This window comes from Lutjanus erythropterus, chromosome 20, assembly GCF_056507025.1.
Source record: "Lutjanus erythropterus isolate fLutEry1 chromosome 20, fLutEry1.hap2, whole genome shotgun sequence".
NCBI classification, from domain to species: Eukaryota; Metazoa; Chordata; class Actinopteri; order Lutjaniformes; family Lutjanidae; genus Lutjanus; species Lutjanus erythropterus.
In genome coordinates, this window is record NC_139336.1 from 1,686,136 (window position 1) to 1,709,100 (window position 22,965).

The 22,965-nt window shown below is 38.8% G+C and overlaps 2 protein-coding genes across 9 annotated transcripts in view; both read right to left on the reverse strand.

The window, feature by feature from the left end:
• Nucleotides 1–1,409: 1,409 nt before the first annotated feature.
• macir (macrophage immunometabolism regulator) lies at nt 1,410–12,062 on the reverse strand. 2 transcript variants are annotated; one of them, XM_084745945.1, is made up of 3 exons: nt 11,654–12,062; nt 11,121–11,225; nt 1,410–2,897 (listed from the first exon to the last, which is right to left on the reverse strand). In XM_084745945.1, the coding sequence occupies exon 3, from the start codon at nt 2,888–2,890 to the stop codon at nt 2,237–2,239; it is 654 nt and encodes a 217-aa protein (XP_084602071.1). In that variant the 5' UTR covers nt 2,891–2,897; nt 11,121–11,225; nt 11,654–12,062; the 3' UTR covers nt 1,410–2,236. The 2 variants fall into 2 exon arrangements, with proteins under 2 accessions (XP_084602071.1, XP_084602070.1); XM_084745944.1 differs by lacking the exon at nt 11,121–11,225 and having other exon boundaries at nt 11,654–12,059.
• Nucleotides 12,063–15,410: 3,348 nt separating this feature from the next.
• Nucleotides 15,411–22,965, reverse strand: part of ythdc2 (YTH domain containing 2) — a 37,170-nt gene continuing 29,615 nt past the window's right edge. For 5 of the 7 annotated variants that reach the window (XM_084745739.1, XM_084745738.1, XM_084745737.1 and 2 more), the window contains exons 26-32: nt 22,850–22,941; nt 22,408–22,527; nt 20,335–20,477; nt 19,606–19,780; nt 17,564–17,770; nt 17,233–17,415; nt 15,411–16,343 (exon numbers count right to left, since the gene is read on the reverse strand). In XM_084745739.1, the coding sequence (XP_084601865.1) occupies nt 16,272–16,343; nt 17,233–17,415; nt 17,564–17,770; nt 19,606–19,780; nt 20,335–20,477; nt 22,408–22,527; nt 22,850–22,941 (992 nt within the window). In that variant the 3' untranslated portion in view covers nt 15,411–16,271. The remainder of the gene's footprint in view (nt 16,344–17,232; nt 17,416–17,563; nt 17,771–19,605; nt 19,781–20,334; nt 20,478–22,407; nt 22,528–22,849; nt 22,942–22,965) is intronic. The other 2 variants (XM_084745740.1, XM_084745736.1) reach the window with 1 other exon arrangement.

Here is a 22,965-nt window from a genome sequence, read left to right on the forward strand (position 1 = left end):
CATTACTGCTGTTAATGTCTCCATTTATTGTATTGGGAAAACAAATAAAGTCCTGTTCACTTTTGTAAAATATGTTGGAGTATTACTGATTTGACTTTTACACTGATTAGGCATAAATCATGAATAGTTGATGTCATTTGACTTGTTTTAACTAGATGATGGAGCATGCAGCTGCCACTGCGGGAGGAATTTGTGTAAAAAAAAAAAAAATCAAAAGAAATATTTTTAAGCTCCTACAGCTTAATGACAATCTTAGCTGCTGAAAAAATGTTTAAAATGGCTGTAAGACACCTGTCATCTCTGCCACAGTGTGCCTCACATCATCCTCAGAATGTGTAACTGATCTTTATAATATTAATAACAAATGATGTTACTCTAAATCACTCTATTTTAATCCTACTGACGCTCACCCCAAACTCCCTGTCCCAAATTTCACCTATGCTCATCTGGTCACCCTAACTAGTTGACATGAGTATATCAAGTATTCATATGAGCATCCATATGACACCTGACCTTATGAGTGGTCTTTATAGAAAGTGTTACCACAAATATAATATTCATATACACATATATATATATATATATATATATATATATATATATAAAGCACCAGTATGGACAGAGGGGATAACAGTGACTAATAACTCTTGTAATGTAATGTATATATGGCATGGAAGTAGGGAAGCACCAATATCATTTTTTTTTAGACCGGGTACATGAAAGAACTTACATTTGGGTACTTGCCGGTACTAAGTACCAATACAATACTTAATAATGTCATTACAGTTCTTACAGTAACTTTAAAAACATGTTTTATTTTTATTAGATGGTCACTTTCTAAATTTACTAAGTTTGTGTTTCCTTATTAAGCTGCACAGTTTAATGTGTACATGATATACTTCAGTATAATAATTACACAACATTATTATGGACTTGAAGAATTAAGTTTACCATTACAAAAAGTGTTACATATGATAATTATGTCATTATCATTTACAGCACTTTAACTGGTATTCTAATGACACATTTACATGTGTAGTATTTAAGTTAATTCTTCACGTCTCTCTTGTCTAAGAGCTAATTAGTTCCTACCTGCCATTGTTTAGGGGGGACAGGTATGAGTGCGGTACCATGTGTGTAACAGTTTTGTTGACCCTGCTGTGAAGCCCAAAGAGTGAAGTTGGGTGTACTGTGCTGTCAGGCTGTTTTGGTGAAGAGTAAGAGGAGAATAAAGAAAAGGAGTTGTAGCCCACTTACTACCAAAAGAGGGTTACAGACTGATGGCAGCCTGATTGTTTCAGTTTTACATGGAATTTTACTGACAGTTTCCAAAGTTGCTGCGGTCACTAGTGGATGACTTCAGCAAGTCTGATAATGATGGCACAATCAAAAAAGAGGGTAAGCATCAACGACTCCAAGCATCATGTTGGATCTTTAGAAGTTCACTTATGTAGAGCAGCTACTTTTCATGATATGGTATCAGGTGTGGGGTATCAGAGTAGTTTTATGAGTATGAGTACATGAGGACAATATTGGACTGATAACTGATGCTGGTATCAGTGCATCCCTACATGTGCATGTAAGCATTGTTTTAAAATGGTCTTACCTGTCCTTAAATACACAGATTTTGCATGGAGTATCACTGAGCTTTTTTTACACATTCCCAACTCATTATAAATGGTTTGGTTTAAAAACACATTGACATTGACTGACAGCAACAAAACAGCAAAAATCAGTTAATTAGCAAGATGATAAAAGTGTTATCTTGCTAATTTGACAGTTGTATGCAGTGCCATAATGTGAATAAAATCTGACAAAACTTCCACTAACACAACTCCTCACACATAAGCAGTAAAACTATTATTGGACTGATAGCAATGGTGCATTTTAAAGCCGATACAGTATGTGTGCTTTCATCAGCTGTGAGCTGATACATCAGTGCGTCTCCATACCAGTACAAACACACAACACTGTCAATAAATAAGTTCACCAGTTATTGCTAAATTTATATAATTCACATTTTAACCTTAACACCCTCAGTACAATGTGAGGAGTGGTTTAAGGATTTTCTTCACAACATTATGCGTACAGTACAAGGTAAACCCCCAGATAACAAGATTATCAGACTGTCTTCTTATAGAACTGCTTCTAATCTGAGTAGAAAGAAACCGAGCTGGAAATAGCACCTAAATCCCCGGGAGGGTGAAGACGCCTAAAAAAGGCCTTCACTGTGCTTTCATGTTTTGTTCCTGGTAAACATGCGCTCCCCCCTCAGGGTGAGGTGCTGCAGCTGGTACTGTAACACCTCAGTGTCTGATGACTCTTTGATACTGATTTTGTCCAGATTAAGGTAGTCCAGAGACTTGGACTGGGCCCTCTTTCCTTTGAGCAGGCACAGGGGTAGTGGTGCATGCAGACTCCTTGCTGGCTCCCCGTGGGCCAGGGACCTGAGGAAGGTGTCACTGGAGCTGGGCATGCGCCTCCGTCTCCGCCCGTTGGCAGCAGGAATGTCGTAAGGTTGGTAGTAGCGACTTTTGCCTTTAAAGATCCGTGAAGACCGGTGGATGCCCAGGTCCACTGACTTGGGGACGGGGCTCTGAATGGGGCTAGACACAGCCTCTGATACAGGGCTCTTTTCTGGAGGGCCTTCTGACCACTGGTGGGCCAGCTTGAGCAGCTCCTCACCAGTGGTGAAGCCAACCAGATAGTTGGAGTCCATGTGGAGGATCTGGTATCCTGCGACAGTTCCTCTGATGGGGGAACACGGGGTGCTGGCACAGCGAGGCCTCTCTGCTTCAGGTTTTAATGTAGCTTTGATCTCAGCTGCAGGAAGGATGGAGACGTGTGCCCTGGACACTCCACTGATATCCATTTCCATCCTTACAGACATGTTCTGACTGATGAGAGGCAGAGAAAAACATCATGAGTCACTCCTGGAATACAGTAGTTACACACACAACCCAAACACAACACAGGAAGACATTCACTAAATATCTCTGGGCAGGAGATCCAGTCACTCCTCAATGTGACCTAGCAGTAACTCACAGAGCATCAGACCTGTGGACTAAGGTGACTCCAGTCACAAATTTGATGACTTTGGACCAGAGCCAGGTGGCCCTAGACACACACTACGCAAGTAGGGCCCCATGATATATGCAAGGGCCCCGCCTCCAATTCGTGACAAAGCGGTTGTCAATCTTTACAACTTTGATGAGAGAACCTAAAGAGAAAATAACATCCTGAGAGTGAACAGAGTGAACAGTAACCAGGTAAATTTGTGTTCCCTCCGCTACAAGTTTGAAATCCTTCAGTCACAGTAAAGTTAAGTTGATGCTCCTCCCCCTGTCTGCCTGTCTGTCTGATGTTAGCTGTGCTGCAGTCTGTCTGTCTGTCTGTCTGTGTCGTGCTTAGATACATCCATCACACATCTGTGACTTTGTGTCTGACAGAGGTGAGAATAAAATGAAACTATTCATCACATTTCATAAGCACCAATGTGCAGCGCTGTTTAGAATCTGTAGCTCAGAAAAGATGTGTTCATATAAGTGTGCACAGTGTACAAAAACTGTGAGGTGGTCAACAAAACTGAATTGTATGCAAAACTTCCAGGTCAAAATTTAGACACATGCAACAACTGCCAACTTTACTCATCTGAATCTCCACAAAGGCTCTGTAATTTAGCTCAAAAAAGCACCCAACCCAGGAGAATTTGCAATAGTAATATTTCATCATTTCTATTGTTCCTAAACCCTCCTGCATCATATATAAAAGCATAACTTCGTGGATTTAGTGGAACATACTTTACAGTCAAAAGCAAACTTTGGACAAAAAAAGTCTGGGTAAAATGGTGTTAATATTGAAGGGTCAGTCTATAACTATCCAACATATCTTATGTCGTTTCCTAAGTTTGCGGTCAATAAACATTTTTTCAGAAGATATTCTAATGTCTTATACCTTTTTTGGGGTACTACTACCCCACCACCCAACTCTTTTGCCAAAAAGTCCACTTATACTTACAGTTTGTGCTAGGGTTGAACGATCGGATATAAATATATAATAATAAATAAATAATAAATTTATTTTGCTAATGTAATGGTCTGCAAAGTGACAGCTACTACGTCACACCACACTCTTATTCAGAGGCACAGGACACACCCACTCAGACTCAGGTGGAACATGAGTGCACTGAGCTGGATGAGGAGTGAGACATAAACAGCCTACAGAGTCAGACTCTTTTCACACGGTAAATTAAGGATTTAATTTGACCAAACCAGAGTTGGTGATTGTTGGAACAGTGGACAGACTAACAAACAGTTTAGGGGAGTTTAATATGTTTTTCAGTCAAGTTAGGATGAAGTGTGTTTTACGAGGAGTTAATGAGCCAATTATGCTGGATCTTAGATTAGGAAAAGAGAGAAACTAGAATTCAGAAGGTTAACAGTTGCATTTTCCTGTTTAAGTTGGGGGTAATGAAGATATCCTCATATCATCAATCCCTGATTATGGTCAGTTGGAAAATTTTACATACTGCCCAACTCTAGTTTGTGCTGCTTCTATGGGTATATTCACATCTAAACTATGTATAGTATACATTTCAAAAATTGACCTTGATCTACTAATTACATTATGTCATACTTTAACTATGTCATCTGGATGTGCCTTTGGATCACATAAAACACTTAATGATTACTAGTGAAATTTTCTCTGGGTCAAACCACAGATTGACTGGATGACTGCTGTTTAAATGGCATTATATTTGGTGAAGAGCAGATTATTACTTGTTTGTGACTCAAACTCTAAACTTCAGGAGTCAGGACTTGACTTCAGACTTGTCAGTCTTGACTTAGGACCTGTTTTGAATTGGGACTTCAGTGTGAAGACTTGAGACTTGTGACTTGCAAAACAATGCCTTGGTCCTACTTCTGCAAAGCATAATGAACTTCTTGTTACACTAAACATTGCCTTTAATATATATTGGAAATATCTTTGGTTTTTAGACAGGTGGACAAAACAATATATAACTATTTTCTAACATTTTATAGACCGAATAATGAATAAATGAACAGAAAAAAATTGTGGATTAATAAATAATAAAATGATCTTTAGTTACAATTATATGACTATATAAAATTATCTTTAGTTACAAACATGTATAAAATATACCTGCCTGCCACCCAACCATCCATCTAGTAATCTATCTTCCTTGCACACCTGTATATTGATGAATATTGACATTCACAGAGCAGTCTCCTGTTAATCAATGATTGTGTTCAGAGTGAGTAAACTCATTCATAAAGAATGATGTCATCCATAACAACAGAATTCAATCCAGTCTTGTAGACCTGCATCAACTAATCATTTAACCAATCAAAAATAAATGGAGGTTGATTTGCTGTTTTTCTGTTTTCTAACATTATAAACTGAATATCGTTGTGTCACACTGTTAAAAAAATGGACACACTAAATTGTGATGGACATTTGTCACTATTTCCTATCATTTAATAACAGTGACTAATTAACCAACACTTCAGACTTCAGATACAAAACACAAGTCCTGCCGCCTGCAGAAGTTCTCAGACGACCCTGTAACTATGAGCTGCACAAGAGGAGGAGGGTTGAGTACAGGGGCGTGGCAAAACCACCACCAGGACCCCCACACCCTGGACCTGGGGAGTGTGCTCCACCTATTTAGCTACAAGGACACCCAAAGGATAGGGATGTTTATGATAAATCAATAATCAATTAACTGTTATTGAGAATTTAATGATTAAAAATACACTCACTAACACTAATTAATCAATAGTCTTGAAATTGTAGTTGTGCCTCATTTGGCATTGTTTTGTCAGGTGAAGCCTTTTTTTTGAATAAGCAAACTTGAAATTTCAACTTTAAATGAGAAAAAAAGAAAAAGAAAGAAAATAAGAGAAAAAAGTATGTTTTGCATCTTATGATTGATTAATGATTAATCAATGAATCAATCGTTAGGGTTACAGAAAATGAGCTAAATTTGCAACCCTAATCTGGGAGTGCAGCAGGACACCCAGCTGGTTCGTGCTATAAGAACACTGAGGCTGTAAACATGAAGGGCCTGAGCTGACTCCACTGTCTGCGGACGTTCTGATTATGCAGTATCTGTGGTTCCATGCTGAGGATGTTCAACCAGTCTATGGCAGCCTTTCCTAATCAAGCTTCACACTATGTCAAGTCCAGGGATGGACATTAGAGGCCTGGGAAGCTGAGCTCCAGTTCAGCTCAGATCTGCTTTGTTTGGTGAGTCTCTGTCTGTCCCGCTGTGTGTTACAATGATTACAACTCTCTGACTTAAGGGACACTGCACATAAATATCATGGACACAATCATGAACAGTCTAGTCTGACTCTCCCCAGATGTATACTGTGAGTGTAAGTCCTGCTGTTGGTCGCTTGCTTCATGTAGCATTGCAACGTCAGCTTCCTACTTTTTCAAAGTGAAAACAAGAACAACCTCAGAGCTGCAACCTACATGCTAAAAACAGCAAATTAGCGCCTGGGATGCTAATGGCACAAACATAAACAAGCTAACAGCTGTTGCCCTTTCTTTTGCGGCGATGTAGTCATTTTAATTCCGGAGCTCGCCTCACGAAATACAAATGTTCCACCAAAACAAGTTCCCCCTTGACACTACCTTGCACCAGCACCATCGCTGCTTCTTGGGCTAAGCTCCACCCAAGATGTTTGTGATTGGTTGAAAGAAATGCAAACAAGGCAGTGTGTTTTTCTCCCCCATAGCACAATGTGCATGTGTGGAGCCAGACCTTTGTCCAACAGCAGAGCGCAGTGGAGAGAGCTCTGATTATGTGAGACAATGATCAGTCCAAATTAACCACATGCCCTTATCTGTACTTCAGATTTGATAATTACATACAGATATATTTGGCATATTTCATACATATATATATATATATGCCAACCTTGAATATGTATCTTAAACACCAGTGTGTAAAACCTAAAAGCAGGTGAATTATTTTAGTGAATAAGAGTTCTCTTCTTCAACATCTCCATGTGTTTAAAAAGTGTTACAAAAGTGCTTAGTTTGTATTTAAAATTTAAACATTTGCTTTTGCAGTATAGACCAAACACTGCATAATGTAAAACCCCAAAAGGGTCACTACAATGGTTTTATTTTTATCATTTATTTACACATGAACTGCCACTTAATCAGCCATTCAACTACCACATGTCTGATCTCAGATCTGTCCTGGACAACCCCAGAAATTAATACAGATATGCACTGTTTGAGTTTTTGTTGATGTGGTACTTTCTTGAGATTATTTGTAAGACATAAATAATCACACTGTAAAATCAAATTAATTATGTATTTTAAAGGACGAGAATGCTTTATAAAATATTTAATTGTAATATGACAAATGATAAAAATATTTTTGTGATGGAAACCCTGTAACATTATACAACTCAACTGTGGAATTGAAGGAAACACAGTAACCAACTATTCTGCAAAAACATGACAGCACTAAAATGTGTGCAAGTGTGCTCCTGAGTTTTCATGAGTTTTCTGTTCTTAACTAAGAACAAATCCCACATAAGACAATTTTGTGGAGTGCCAGAATCTTCAAGAAAACTGCATAAGCTAGTGATGAAATTTCTTTTTAAGAATGTTTGACTGGGTGAGTCTACATGATTTGAAAAGCCTGGACACATTTATAGTGTGTCTGTAGGTATGTGTTTTGAGAAGCTACTGTAAGTAGTTCATTAGCTGCAGGTTGAAACATGATGTTCTGGAGGATGAACCACTGTTTCATTATTTTCATAGGGGCAGCTGTGCCTAATGGCTACACACCCTCTGGCAACATGCACATGGAATAACTAACACTGATTGTGACATTTGATATTTCTGTCAAGAGCAATATGGAGCCATAGATGGAAGCCTGAGTGTTGAGCTGCTTGACAATTGACAATTCATATGGCAAACTTTCTTTCCACTTTAAATAGAGACAGCAGGGATTTTGAACTGTGCTCCCATCAATACATCTGTCTAATGTCCACTCTCTGAAAAACAAAATGGATGAACTGCTGCGTCTCAACAGAGTAAACACAGAGTTGTCCAGATCTGAAACCTGCTACACTACATCTGTATTTCATCGCTGCCACGTACATGCTGCAGAAATCTTATGCCTTGCACACAGGATCTGGAGCGACACCCAAGGACTGGCTGACCTTCCAGAGGCAGGGGAGGAGTGTTGCATGGCAGCGTGGTCCAGGTCAGAGTGTCAGAAACTGCTGCTTCTGGACAAAGTGTGACTCATAACAAGAACCTCATGAACAGTGTCATCCCTCAGAGGCTTCTGTTTTCAAATTGTAAATAATTTGGTGAGCAATATATGCTAAAGAGGTTTGTGTTTTTTGGGCAGTTCATTTTTTTATTTCCTAAAAAGGTCATATCTGTTTACTTATGTAATATTATTTATGGTGGTTTTATTTATTTTACAGCAAATTGAATCTGACTAAATATAAAAAAAACATTACAGCATTTACTATGTATTCATAAGGGAGCTTAGATAAATTTGTAAAATAAATAAATAAATACAATGAATATAATGGCATGAACAGCAACTAATAAACTATCAAGTTTAGGCTAACAACAGCAGAATGTTAGCTAAAAACCCATTTCAGTCATCAGAAGGAGCTATGTTTCCACAAATTCTGCTTATTAATACAACATGCACATTAACCTTAGCAGCAGAGCTGTTGTGTTATATAACAGCTGTCAGGTCTAAGCCTTCCTAAGATCAATGGGATCCATGACAAAGGAAATTTTAAATTTCTAGTCTACTCCCAATACAGTTTGGCTAACTAGTAACTTAGCCATAGCATTGGAGACAAGCTGGGCTCTGCTGTTAGCTCAACTGTAGCAATACAGTAATTAAACAATATCACATGAGAGGAAGTCTGGTTGGACTTAATATTATCATGCATGTGATTCAGTTGTTGGCACATGGCCTAGCACTTTAATTGTGCCTGCAAAGTAGAGCCTGTCAAGGTCGGATGCTGATGAAATTCTGCCTGAAACCGACCTGAACCCAACCCTCATTAGCATATTTCAGCCTGGACCCGATTACAGCCCGACATTTTTCAAGTTTCCCTCTACGTAACAAACAGTAGGGGTTGGCCGTCACAGGGACAATACATAGGTGGAACTGGAATTGGCAACTACAAAATTGGGGAGAAAAATGAAAATAAATGAATAAATGTGGTAAAGCCCAAACCAAATGTGAACCCATGAAATATGTGAGAAATAAGGCCCAACCTGACCTGAACCTGTCAGGTCTCATCAGATCCCGTCGGGTCTCATCAGGTCCTACTGGATCCTGTCGGATCTCAAGCTCTAACATGGCTGCAGTCTGAGTGCCGAAAACTGCTCTTCTTGTATCCTACTGTGTGTACTTTGGCAAAATAAAAAGTGTGTGAATCATGTACAAGATGCCTCCTGTCTACTTCTGTCTCTATGGTCTCTGTTAGTCATATTTATCGAATCTTAACTAGTTAGTCGTAATTGTAATCTTAACATAGGCTAACAGTTCTTAGAACACTTTGGGCATGTAGTTAAAAGTCCTGGTGATGGTGGACTGTATCAGCACTCATGGAATGTCTCTTGTCCAATCAACTTATTCGGTCGGGACAAAGTGTTATAACAGAAGATGGGCTAACTGTGAGGGCAGGAACTATATCACGGTCAAATAGCTGGTGCCCTGGATGCCCAAGAGTTGCCCCTTCTATCCATACAGCCAGTTTGACATGTCCTGTTTTGAACTGCTCGTTGTCTAGTGCAGGATCCCAACCATTACCTTGGACCCACCCCCCCATTGGAAACTTTGAAAAGCATCTATCATTTGTATAAATTATGATTTTAATTAGCATGAACAAATCAAATTTTGATGACCTCAAAGCCGACGAGACCCCTTATGATTTTTGGCACCCCCATAAGGGGGCCCAGACCCCAAGTTGGCAACCAACAGTCTAGTGATAAGCTTGCAGTTTAGAAACACCTCGCCTCAAACTTGCCTTCCAAGCAGGTAGGAGAATCTATCGAGGCCATGAAACCTGTGAAAAATGTGCAAGAGCCAGTGTTTGGTTTGTCTGTTCTAGGCTACTGTAGAAATATGGTGGTGCACCACTGCAGCCTCTGTGGAGGAAGAGCAAGAATTTTAATCAGGCCTGAAACGTTGAGCCCAAAAAGGCCCATTCTCGACAAAATTCTGTCCGAACCTGACCCGAACTCATCCCTCATCAGCATATTTTCTTAACAACCCTCCCTCTATGTACCAAACAGTAGGAGTTGGCAGTGACAGGGACAATACATAGAGGGAATTTGAATCGGCAACAACAAAACTGGGGAGAAAAATGCAAAACCTGTCGGGTCCAAGGTTTGGGCACAGATATCATGCTCTAAGAGGACCTGCTCCTTCTGTAGATATAAAGGGCTCATTCTAAGGTAAAGAAAACATGATTCTTATTTTCAAGTGATTATACACTAATATAAACACATTTCTGAATAATAAATTAAATTTATGCCATATTCTGCTGATAAATGCTCCTGAATATTACACACTGGCCCTTTAAAACAGCTTGTTGATGTCCTGACAAAGATGAATGAATGAAATCCACGGTACAGTCAATAATAAATACACATTTGTTGCTTTGCACACAACACTTCAGTACAAACTGTATAAAAATGCAACATCATCTTGTCTTTCCAGAAGCTGTGAACTGGTTCTTCTGGATAATCCACAGACACCACTGTCAACACTGTCAGTGACATCTGTGGATTAACAAGGACAGAATTTATGAAAGAGACCTTTCTGTTGACTTTACATGTCAATTTTAAAGCTACAAGCCCCACAAACTGAATCAAATAACAAGCTAATGGTTTGGTTTAATGAATATAAATTAATCAGGAAGGGTGTGGGCTGATTTCTTGCCTTTACGTCACGTTATGAAACCATTTAACAAGATGGGTTTTTTTTGTTTGTTTTTTTTGTTGTTGTTTTTTAACGTTTTAAGTTATTTATTCCGCTGCTGGTCACTGTGGACACATTGGATGTACAGCAGCACACACACACATACATGAAGCCGCAGCAGGATGGATGCGTGTGGACGCCATGGTGCGGCTACATCCTGCCACACTGAGGCAGAGGAGGAGGACGAGGAGGAGGAGGAAGGAAGAAGGAGCTACAGTGACAGCAGAAAAAAAAAGACAGGCTTCACATGTCAGACTTCACATACACAGACATACAACAGGCGGGATGTAGCCTAACTGCTAATATCTGCTGTAGCGTGTTTGAAAGAGAAGGTTACAGTAAAGATGGCTGGCGCAACAGACAACAGGCCGGTTCATCCTACCCGCTGCTCCCCGTGAAGCAGCACCGCCACCACGGACACAACCGTCTCAACACCGTGTTAGCATTAAAGAAGCACACACGGACACAATGGACGTATTGATACATTTAAAATAAGTAGATCAGAGACCGACTGTCAGGGTGAAGTCATGGGCGGAGCTGACTGTCGTGAGTGTGGATGAAGCAGCTCATTCATCCTCATCCTCGCCGTTTGAGCTCATTTCTCTTTGTATGAAAATGCGTTAATAATGAAATACTGACCTCTGTGACTGCGGAGAATCCGGTGTTCAGCCTCCCCCTCCGTCTGTCCGTCCGTCTGTCTGCCTGTCTGTGCTCTCGAGCCTACCTCCTCTCCTCTCACGCGCCCGTGTTCCGTCAACAGCAGTGCCAGGAACACTTCCGGTCTACTTGCACAAAAAAAAAAAAAAAAAAAAAAAAAAAAAAGGAATACATTCTGTAAAATATCTCATCATTTTTATATTTTGCTATATTTCTGGTGATAGTAATTAATCAATCATTTTCATAAACTTTGGTCCCATAAAAAAGAACGGTTGTGCTCTGTACATTATTCACTGTTATTACATAACAGGTGATCTCATCCAGTAGTATCCATGGTTACATCATATACTCCTGCTTATGGAAGACAAATGCTGCCAGTAAAGGTTAAGAGGATAGTTCACTTATCTACTCATCCTCATGCTGATTGAAGGTCTGGTTTAGTTTTTTAGTCCACAAAACACTGCTGGAGTTTCACAGGAAAACAGTGTTGCACAATCTCAGTTTTCAAACATAAAACAACAGAATAAAAACATAAAATGCCTCCATACTGCTCGTCTGGTGTAATCCAAGTCTCCTAAAGCCCCAACATGCCAAGCTCTCTCTCTCTCTCTCTCTCTCACACACTCTCTCTCTCTATACACATATATATATATATATATATATATATTTGTTTGTTTGTTTTCCAGCTGTTTTTTTAAGTTTGAAAACCCACACCATTCACTTCCATTGTCTGGGAGTTTCTGCAACACTGTTTTCCTGTGAAACTTCAGCAGTATTTTGCAGACTGACAAAACAAACCAGATCCTCAGTCGGTATGAGGGTGAGCAGAAAATGGCTGAATTTTCATTTTTGGGTGAACTATCCCTTTAAAAAAACAGATATAAATAAGTAAAAAAAACATGATATATTAGTTATGAGAAAAATGCTCATGGTCAAAAGTGGACATCTACAACCACTAATTTAAAGGGACAGTTCACCCCAAAATATATAGATATTTTTCCTTTGGTCTGTGGTGCTCTTCATCCATCTAGATAGTTTTGCTGTGAGTTGCAGAGTTTTGGTTATCAGCTGTAGAGACATCTGCCTTCTCTCCAATATTATGGGACTAAATGGCACTCAGCTTGTGGTGCCCCCCCCCCAAAAAAAAAAATAATAAAAAAAATAAAAAAATCTGAAAATTCAAAATGAGTGTCTCTTTTCCAAAAACCATGACCCGTTAATAGAAAAGATAATCCACAGACCTTGTTGTGAGCAGTTTCATATAGGCACTGCTTTCTGTGATAGAATCTACCAAAACTACTTGAGAATCGACTCGAATTAGTTTCTTTTCTACTATAAAGAAAGTAGTTCCAACCTGAAACTGCTCACAACAAAGTTTGTGGTTGCACCATCATGTTGTACAGTAGCCCAGAATAGACAATCCAAACACTGGCACTAGATATGGCTTTTGGCTTTTTTGTTTCAAGGCCACCATAGATTCTCCTCTATGACTGGCAGTAGAGAGTAAGACAGGGTGCTTGCAATCTGCAAGCTCACCACTAGGCCCCACTAAATCCTACACACTGGTCCTCTAAACTATATCTGTAGTCAAATCTGAGGGTGTATTTTCAGCAACACGGACACAACACAATATATTATAGAACTGACTATGTATGGATTATAGTTTAGATAATTTTTTACATCCAAAATTAAACTGACTCAAGGGCAGGACTTAGAGAAAAAGTCACTTTTACAAATGTATCTGTTACATCAGCACCATGGAGAGCTCCATGGATTGATCAATATACAGCACAGTTAGACTGCTGATATTTCAGAGCTGTGGTCGGGGCCACAGTTTCTAACTGTCACAAACCTCAGTCAGATGAAGGATTAATGAATCAGACAGACTATATAAAGATATTCAACTGAACAACTCCTCTGCCCTGCACTCTTTTTGCTATAAAAGGATGGAGAGAATGGCATCTCCATTGAAATAAGTTACAGCCTGTAATATAATAACCTCTTAATAAATATAGCACTGCATCTGGACCACCATGCTCAGAAGTTGTTAGTGTAGCTTCGACAATATTCTCTATCAATAAAGCAAGTCTTTTTTTGTAGTGACATGTAGATGGCACCCATTTACAGTGAATGAGATATTTCATACTATCTATGGTCATGAATTACTGTTAATATTACTGTTAATTGCTTATATTTTAATGCATATTTCCTCTTGTTTATATTCCTATATTAGTATTTCCATCTGTCTATATGGCTCCTATTTTTTATTTATTTATTCATTTATTTATTTATTTTATTTTTTGGAACTATTTAATTAAATTTAGTCACAAGAAAACATTCCCTGACATAGGACCTCATACAAGAATATTGAAAGAATAGGTTTGATAATAAAAAATATATATAAATAAATAACAATCATGTTGTCATGTTTTATATTTCATGTTGTTTATATACCTATCTTTAACATTCTCTCATGTTTATATTGCTCATGTATTTTATATTTCCTCCTGCATATTCAGTGTTTATATACTCATTACTTATTTTCTTTCTAGTCTACACTAATGGTGTGGTGTGCGGTTTCCCTGATGAATATCTTAAATTATCTGACATTATCTTATATTCTACTGATCTGTGTTTACATTCCACCACAGACCAACACAGCTCAGCACATGCTCACCAACGAGACACTGTGTATGCAGTAGCTTCTTAGTTCTCCCAACTGAAAAGCCCATTGAAGCCTAACGCTGACAAAATTATGTCCTAAACCTACTTGAGCCTCATTATGTTTTTTCAGCCCAAAACCGATTACAACCTAACATTTTTCTCAATAAACTACCCTCTAAACAGTAGGAGTGGTGACAGGGACAATACATGCAGGGAAGTGGACTTGACAATGTGAACCTATGAAATATATGAGAAATAAAGCCCAACCTGAACAGAATCCGTTGGGTCCCGTTGGGTTCAGGCACAGATATTAAGCTCTTATCTTGAGGCATGTCTTGAGGAAGGAGCTGTGACAAAAGTTTCATTTCCTTTATTTCTCCACTTGATTTGATGCTCACATGGTCCATATTATATTGTGCAGTTTGTGTTTTAAATGAAAATCCTCAAACTGACACACAGCAAACCTCATATAGGTAGTTTTCCACTTTAGTCAGTGGGTCCACAGCTAGTTTTTGCCCACTAGAGGATTAACTGGGCCCTGTTCATTAGGAAGTCTGAAATCTTATGAGGAGAGATGCTGAGGGTTTTCACAACACACCTGCAGAAGGATCACTAATCAAATGTCATTAGTGTTGCTGTACCATTCACTGATTTCCACTATTGGAAAATTCATACTTAGTTTTGACACCAATGTTTCACATACATTATACATTATGCTGAATGGAGGACAATCTATGTGAGGATGTGTGTCTTTAAACAAAGTGGACTTCAGTGGTGTCTGATGTTGATGTACAGTTAGGTTAATAGAATCTGATTGACTTGAACTGCTAATCATATATTTTCATCTTTACTTAAAACACCATTGTCCTTTCTTGAATGGATATTCAATTAGGAGAATACTTTTTAAGTTATTGAGTTTCCCAAAAGCCAGAAAACAAACAGTCCATAAAGCACTTGCTTATTGTTGTGAGTACACTGTAACTGAAGGGGACCTAGATGTATGTATCAACACTTTAATCAGCTCCTGTCGTCTTTCACCTCGATAGTCAGAGGACATCATACTGACAACAGGGTCTTCACATGAAATCACTTTATTTTTACCATCCCATGAACACAATCATGGCTTAACTCAACAATCAAAAGTTGACTCTTCACCTCTCTTCACACAGCAGCAAAAATGAACAAGTTTAACTTTCAAGGTTAAAATTATAACATATTTTTCCTGTTTTAATGCAGGAAACACTTGAAAAACATTGACAAATGTGTTAAAACAATCAATCAATCCCTGATGATGGCCAGTAGAGCCTGAGGCACCACAACATCATCAGAGCGAAGCTCTAACATACGGAACATTTTAAACAATTGCAACAAATACAATCTCAGAGGTTATTCCTGGATGTACACAGAAACACTGTTTATGTACTGTAAACAGTCTACACATGTCAGTCTGTCAAAACATTACCATAAAAACTAACTGGACATCATCACAACAATCAGGATGAACTGTAATAGCCTCTGTATTTATCAAATCAAAAACATTTGTGATTTCATCCATTCTTATTCACGTCACATTCTTTAGAACCCTGTTCAAAGCTGATAGTGCCACACATATTTGAACTTACTGTCTGATAGGAACATGAGTACCATTGGGAAATGAGGAACAAAAACGGAACAATAGTTTATTAAATCTTATTAAATAGACAAAACAGAGATAGGAGAAGACAAATCAATCAGTCCCTCTTATATTGCCCTGCCAGTGCAGTCTGGTAGTACTGTCGAAGGCAAAGTAGGAATAAAACATAAAAGATCCATCCCCTAACTGATAGAAAAATAGATGTTTCTATCAATATACAATGTGTGCATGTAGTCAGAGACACATTTGGTCCAGGAAGAAAAAACTTGGTGAGTGGACTGTGAGGTCATCTGCTGCTGCCTTTTACTGAATTGGATTCCCAGAGTTTTTCTCCCACAGTGACAGCAGCTGCCTGCCTGCCTGAGGCTCCAACTCCTATATGAGACACAACAGAGACAGCAAAAAGTCTCAAATGCAGTACTCACACTGGTTAAAGGGACAGTTTGCTCAAAAATAAAAAAAAATCAGTCATTCAGTCAGTCACCAGTTTTCAAATGTAAAAAAACAACTGGAAAAAAACAAACATAAAATGCCTCCATACTGCTCGTCTTTCATCATCCAATTCTCCAAACTAAGGCTCTACAATGAAGATTCAGGCTAAAAAACATGGCTTAAATAACACTTTTTTTAGTCAACTTGCCATGTTGGGGCTTCAGGAGACCTGGATTACACCAGACGAGCAGTATGGAGGCATTTTATGTTTTTATTCTGTTGTTTTATGTTTGAAAACTAAGATTGTGCAACACTGTTTTCCTGTGAAACTCCAGCAGTGTTTTGTGGACTGAAAAACTAAACCTGACCTTCAATCAGCATGAGTAGGTAATGACTGAATTTAAATTTTTCAGTGAACTATCCCTTTCATATGAATGCAGCTGAGTGAGATTGGCAACAAGTAGCAACAATTTCATTAATTAATTATTAGTTATCAAACATATTGGCAACAATGGCACATGCAGATGCTACGATGCTGCAGCTGGAAGCTCCTTCAAATTTGTCCACAAAAGCCTCCAAAATCAACACAACACAAAAGTTCTGTGTAGCTTTATACTATGTCTTGACATTACTTATGTTTTTTCCCAGTTATGATTTATGATAACTATATTAGCAATGAGTTGTTGACTGTGTTCCCTGATCTGAAGGGAGCAGGGTGCCACTGGAACCATTCATGTTGTGGCTCTGTCAGAGCACAGCTGCTTGTATGATGCAGTGAAACAGCTTCTGTTGTGTGAAACAGCTGCAGCCTGTGTATGCTCTGTCCTCTCACCTGTCCGTCCCTGCTGACCTGGACCTTCTTGTTGTCGTTCCATGAGTTCAGGATATGTTGGGTGCAGTGGAAGGGAAGACTCTCCTTGTGGAGCCACTCCACAGTGAAAACCCCTCCTAGTCCCATGAAGTCCCAGTCCTGGCAGTTCTCCCGACTGACAACTGAGGCCATACGAGCGTAGCCCTGTGACAAAGACAAAATACATCAGTTCTGTTTTTTTTTTAAGGATTATTATTTATAGTGCGCTTTACAGTGGGATCAGTCTTCTGGCACACACGGTCTATGATGATCATCTGATGCAGGTTTTGTAGATGATCTTTGTCAGAGTTACCTGGAAGTGTCCAGAGCCTTGAACAGAGAAGATGAGGATGATGAGGTTATTCTCCAGGAAGGCCTTGGTCAGTTTGGTCTCATTGCTCGGTGGGGTGGACCAGATCCCTTTCTGCTGAGAAATTTCTATGTTCCTGGTGTTGCTGCTCTTCATGATGAAGTAACGCACTGATGAAAAGACTGGCTGAGACACTGGCTTTGTCACCTGCTGCAAAGGAGACAAATTGAGAAAAATATCACAATTCAACTGAAGTTCACTTTAATTACTGGAGTTTGTGCTGGTTTATTATCATTATTTGTCTAATGCTGAGGCTTAAGTTGTTGTGAGCTGGAAGATAGAAACATGAAACTCTACCCAATAAAGGTAAAGTAAGTAAGTAAGGATGTGCAAATGCTTTCCAAGAAACATGAGCCCAGTCATTCACATTATTCGTTATGTTTAGTCACATTCACCGACCAACTTCTTCTCACGTGTCTGACGTGTCCTGTGTTTTCCCAGAAGTTAAAGTGGTTAGCAACTAGCTAGCAATGGCTAGCAGGAAACACACCATTACCTTGAATAAATGACAGATTTCTCTGTGTTTGAACATTGTTGGAAACATCTGGGTAGGTAAGTAAAGTTGCAAGTACACAACCTAACAAAATATATAACATTATATAAATATATAATCTAGTATATTTAGACATTTTAACATGGAAATGTTACATATTATTTGATTTGATATATTCAAAAAATATATACATGTAGAAAATAATGAACAGACTTATAACAATGTCCTAACAAGAGTATGCATGTTTGTCAAACTCTACACCTAATCCTACTCTATATTAATCAATCAATAATCAATCTATTATGTCAATCCACTCTCCTCCCCATTGACCAACCCCACATTTACACTAATGTACTTCTTAATACCTGATTACCAATATTACCCCATTCATAAAAAATATGAAATGAGAAAACTGATAACATCAGTATTACCTTCGGTGTGCTTTACATTCATTTAATTATTTCTGTGCCATGCAAGAATAATTTCTTTCTATGTCTTTTTAAACTGTCTAATATCTTTACTTTGTTTGATTTCTTCACTTGGTGCGTTCCACAAAATCACCCCACATACTGATATGTAATTAAAATTTAATTTACCCCTTAAGTTATCCCCACCCCCATCCAAGAATTTTTTTTGTATGTTGCCAAGAATTTAAGTTTTTTCTTGCATGTGACTTTAAAAACAGGTTGTCAGTGTGTTCCCGCTCTTTTTTGCAATATGCATGGCTATAGGGTGGTTTTGTAGGTGTTGCCCCATACCTCAACTCAATAATCTAAATATAGTAATACCAGAGACCATTATGAGTATAAAAAGTTACCACAGCACAGCTGCCCATAGACTGATGATTAAGTGCTAAATGAAGTGGTATATTCCATGACAATCTTTGCTTTTAGGGGTGATACACAGTGGGGGTTGTTTACTAATGTCTTTACTTTAAGAAAATACTAATACTGACAATGTAAATGAGCCAACTTTAGCATCTTCAGATGTGAAGACTGATATGATGTCGAAGTTTTGTTTGTTGAAGTTTGAAAATTAAAAGCTAATATTGGACACATCTGCCCCAATCTCTGACCAAAATGTCAGTAGCTGAGTTGCACTGTGGGTAATGTAGGTGCCAAGTTTTTACAAGGATGATGAATGTGTGAAAAAAAGATGGTATCTGGTTCTGCTGCATCTATTTAAAAAAAAAAAACTATCCATCATGAGCTGGCCAATGTTAGAGACGGGCAATAATAAATCAATAGGGTATGCCTCTGTGTGAAGGATTAAAGTGTTCTTCATCAGGCAAACTCTACTGGTAGTATCAAAAAAAGACACTGTGGCTGTCAGTACACCATCACATTACAATCTTCTCCCAAAAATATTTGATCAAAAATGCTGAGAATAAAGGGACAGACAGACACCCTCCAGTCTTGTCTCATTATTCCTACACTTTGGTCACAAAAAAAGTAATCAGGAGGATGAACTATGCTTGTCAGACAGTGTATACCTTTCCTGAGGTGGAAGGAGAGGGGCTGGCAGAGGGACTGTCCAAGCTCACAGAGCTGGAAGAGTTACTGGAGAAGTGCGGGTCATCAGAGAGCTGATTTATGGGCGGCGAGGCCTCATCTCTGCTATGAGCTTTCATCTGGAGCCGACCTGAGGCTGCAGGCATCCTACTGGACCTGCGGGGAAGAGGTGAAAGGTGCAGTAGTGCAGTATGCACTATGAAGTCGATATAACATGACTAATGATCTTAAATTCACAATACCAGCCTGGACATTTACTTTCCTCATCTGCAGAGGGAACCAGGCGTTCTTATGAAACAGGCTCATATTTGAGACATGTCTGTATTTCTGTTTTCTCTTGTTTTATGCTTTATCATATTGTAACAAGATGTCTTCTTGTTTTTTGGTCTGATTTTGTTTCAATTTGCAGTCGATACAAACGACACATCCTCATCCTCCATGTTGTCTTTATAAGAGCAGCATAATATCAATTTCCACAGCACCAATTCCACCTGTGAAACAACAGTTATTCCACACTCACCACTCTGCTGTTCTGAGGTTCTATAGCAGCAAAACCAGAAGCTAAAGGAGAAAAGTGTGGATACTTGCTCCTTTTTGTCCTTTAATGGGGATCTTTACTGCACTACCAGGCAGAGCAGTCACAAAGTGTGAGTATCTTTAAACACTAAACATTACACTGCAATGTCCATGTTTGTGAGACAACTTCATACTTGTCTTTGGTGGGTTGTTGGGGGCTGTTCTTGGAGTTCTTCTCAGAAGAATGGGGTCCCTCCTCTGATACCATGGGCCGGGGCCGCTGGCCAATCCCTGTGGGCTGCTGCAGGCCTGCATCCTGCTCCTCCGCTGCAAGCACCTGGGGGAGCAGGGGGGCATCAGTTTGAGTTTTCAGTGAGTTTTGAGTCATGATTCAAATCTTTTTGTAGTCAGAAATAAATAGGGATAGTCTGAAATACACTCTGACTTGCACTAAAATTCTTTAAAACTTGGCCTTTTTACGTGCATTATATGCGTTTTTTATAGATGTAATACAACTGTATGACTTGATATAGAATTCAAAGATTTCATATCAGTTTATTTTTGGAGTTGTTTGCATTAATATTTCAAATAAATTATTATTTGTTTCCTATCTACAAGTTTTTCTTCTTAGAAACCTGTTTTAGACTTGCTTTTATGTGATGTATCCTTTTAATACATTTAATCTTATTCTTTTATTTGTACTCATTTATATTGTCATTATGTGACATCTTATTTCATTCCTTTTATTTATTTACATCAACTAGACAGCATTATGTAATGTCTCTGTAAGCTCTATTTTCATTTATTCTTATTGTCATGTTTTTCTTGTTTTCCTGTTCTGATCTCTTTTACCGTTTTTTCTTATTTTTTACTATGTTTCACTGTCCTTTGTTTGTGTCTTAGTTTCACTTCAGTTTTAGCTGATTTTTTTCTTGCTCCAGTTTGGCTTTTGTGATAGAAATTCCCATTTCTGATGTAATCCTGTATCTGCATATTGTAAGTACCTAAATACAGGACAGCGAGGAAGGCCCAATATACTTGTATGATGTGAAGTGCTGTATTGTTTTTCTGAATGTCCTGTACCATCATGTGATAACAATATGCAACTCACCCTTTCCTGAACTTGCATTTATCTGTGTATAAAACACTGACACATTCTCTGTTCTGAGCTCATTCTGCCCAGTTCATTCTTTGACTGTGCTGTGAGTCCATCTGCAGATGCTTGAGTAAACTTCACAGAAAGACAAGTTTCTGACTCCGTGCTTTATTCAACAGAAATTGCCACCACAAACTTGGCGTTGTCGGCAGGATCACTCGTGTGAGAGGGCACTGGGAACTCAGTGCGGCAGGTGAAGACTGTGCACAGCTAGAGTCTGGGACTCTAACTCCAACCTCCCCTGTTAAAGGAGGGTAGAGAAGTGGAGGCCTGACGCCTGAGGACCAGGGCCCGCTCACTGCTGTGATCCAATGAACCAGGTGGCTTAAGAACACTGTCTTTCTGGTAAGTACCGACTCAGGAATACAGGAAGAGATTCTCACCACTGACGAGTGGGGTGTGACAGATGTGTCAGCAGGGCAGGTTTAGGAAACCGCTGTAGAATCCAGGAAGCTTCGGGTCTGGGACCAGTTTTTTTTTTTTGTGTGTGTGTGTGTGAAAACAGTACTGTTGAAAATTTAAATGTGCCTTTTTAGGTGTGTAAAGATTCTTACATTGTGTTTTTCTAAATACTGTGTATAACTGATGAGTTACTAGGGCAGGTAGACGGCCAGTCACTGCTAGAATCGCTAGGGCAGGTAGACTCCGATTATTTTACATAATTAGGACAGTCAACGTTGTTATTTTGCCTCCTGTGTCTCCTGCTTTTTTGCTTTCTCTGTCAAAGCACTTTGTAAACTCTGTTTTTAAGTGTGCTATATAAATAAAGTTATTTTTATTATTAAAGTGCAGTCAGGCAGGCTTTTGTCAAGTTTTTCTTCAGAAATATGGGACACATTTTTAAAAAAGCGCCCAGGCCTAGGAATACGTTAAGATATCCCCAATTTAGACCTCTATTTTTTCATGCGTGGTGACATTATAACTACATCAAAAAATGTAATAGAATTACACAAACAGCCATAAAATTCTCAAAAAGAAGTAAACAAAAATGTGTGTTCTACATATATATTTCACTGACTGTGATGGAGGTTTGTGTGAGGAAGAAGAGGAGGAAACCTTTCTCTTGTGTAACCAAAGGAAACTTTGAAGAAGAAAAGAGAAGCTGACATACAGACACCAGGGTACGGATGATGGCCTCGTCTTGTTGAGACCAGGGCTTCGAGGGACAACGAATCCTCTTGATGAACAAATTTTGCCATTTCTGCCTCAGTTCAAACACCAGTCCTGCAGCCTGACAGCAAAATAAACAACATGTAAGTAAGAAAAGCTTAAAAATAAAAAATAATTTAAATACATGTAGAAAAACTACAGCTCTTTGACTGAGGCAAGGGGATAAACAAGAATACAATCATGTTGTCATGAACACACAAGAGCATGGATTGATTTCTCAGGCCTTTCAAATGATAACATATGTATGATCTTATTTATTTCTTCATTGGAAAAAGTGGTGTGTGGTTGTGGCAACTCCCATTGTTAGACCCACTATCCAACAGATTTGAAATTCTGTTCAATTAGTTATTTATATGGGGAAGAATCACATTAAAATGCATCACCTCTCTGTCCAACTGGAAAACGAGCCAGTCATCAATCTTCATCCTAGCTAGGTCCTCTGTCTCACTGTCGCTGGTGTCATCCAATGGACTGTCTGAAAGGAAGAACATGGAGACAA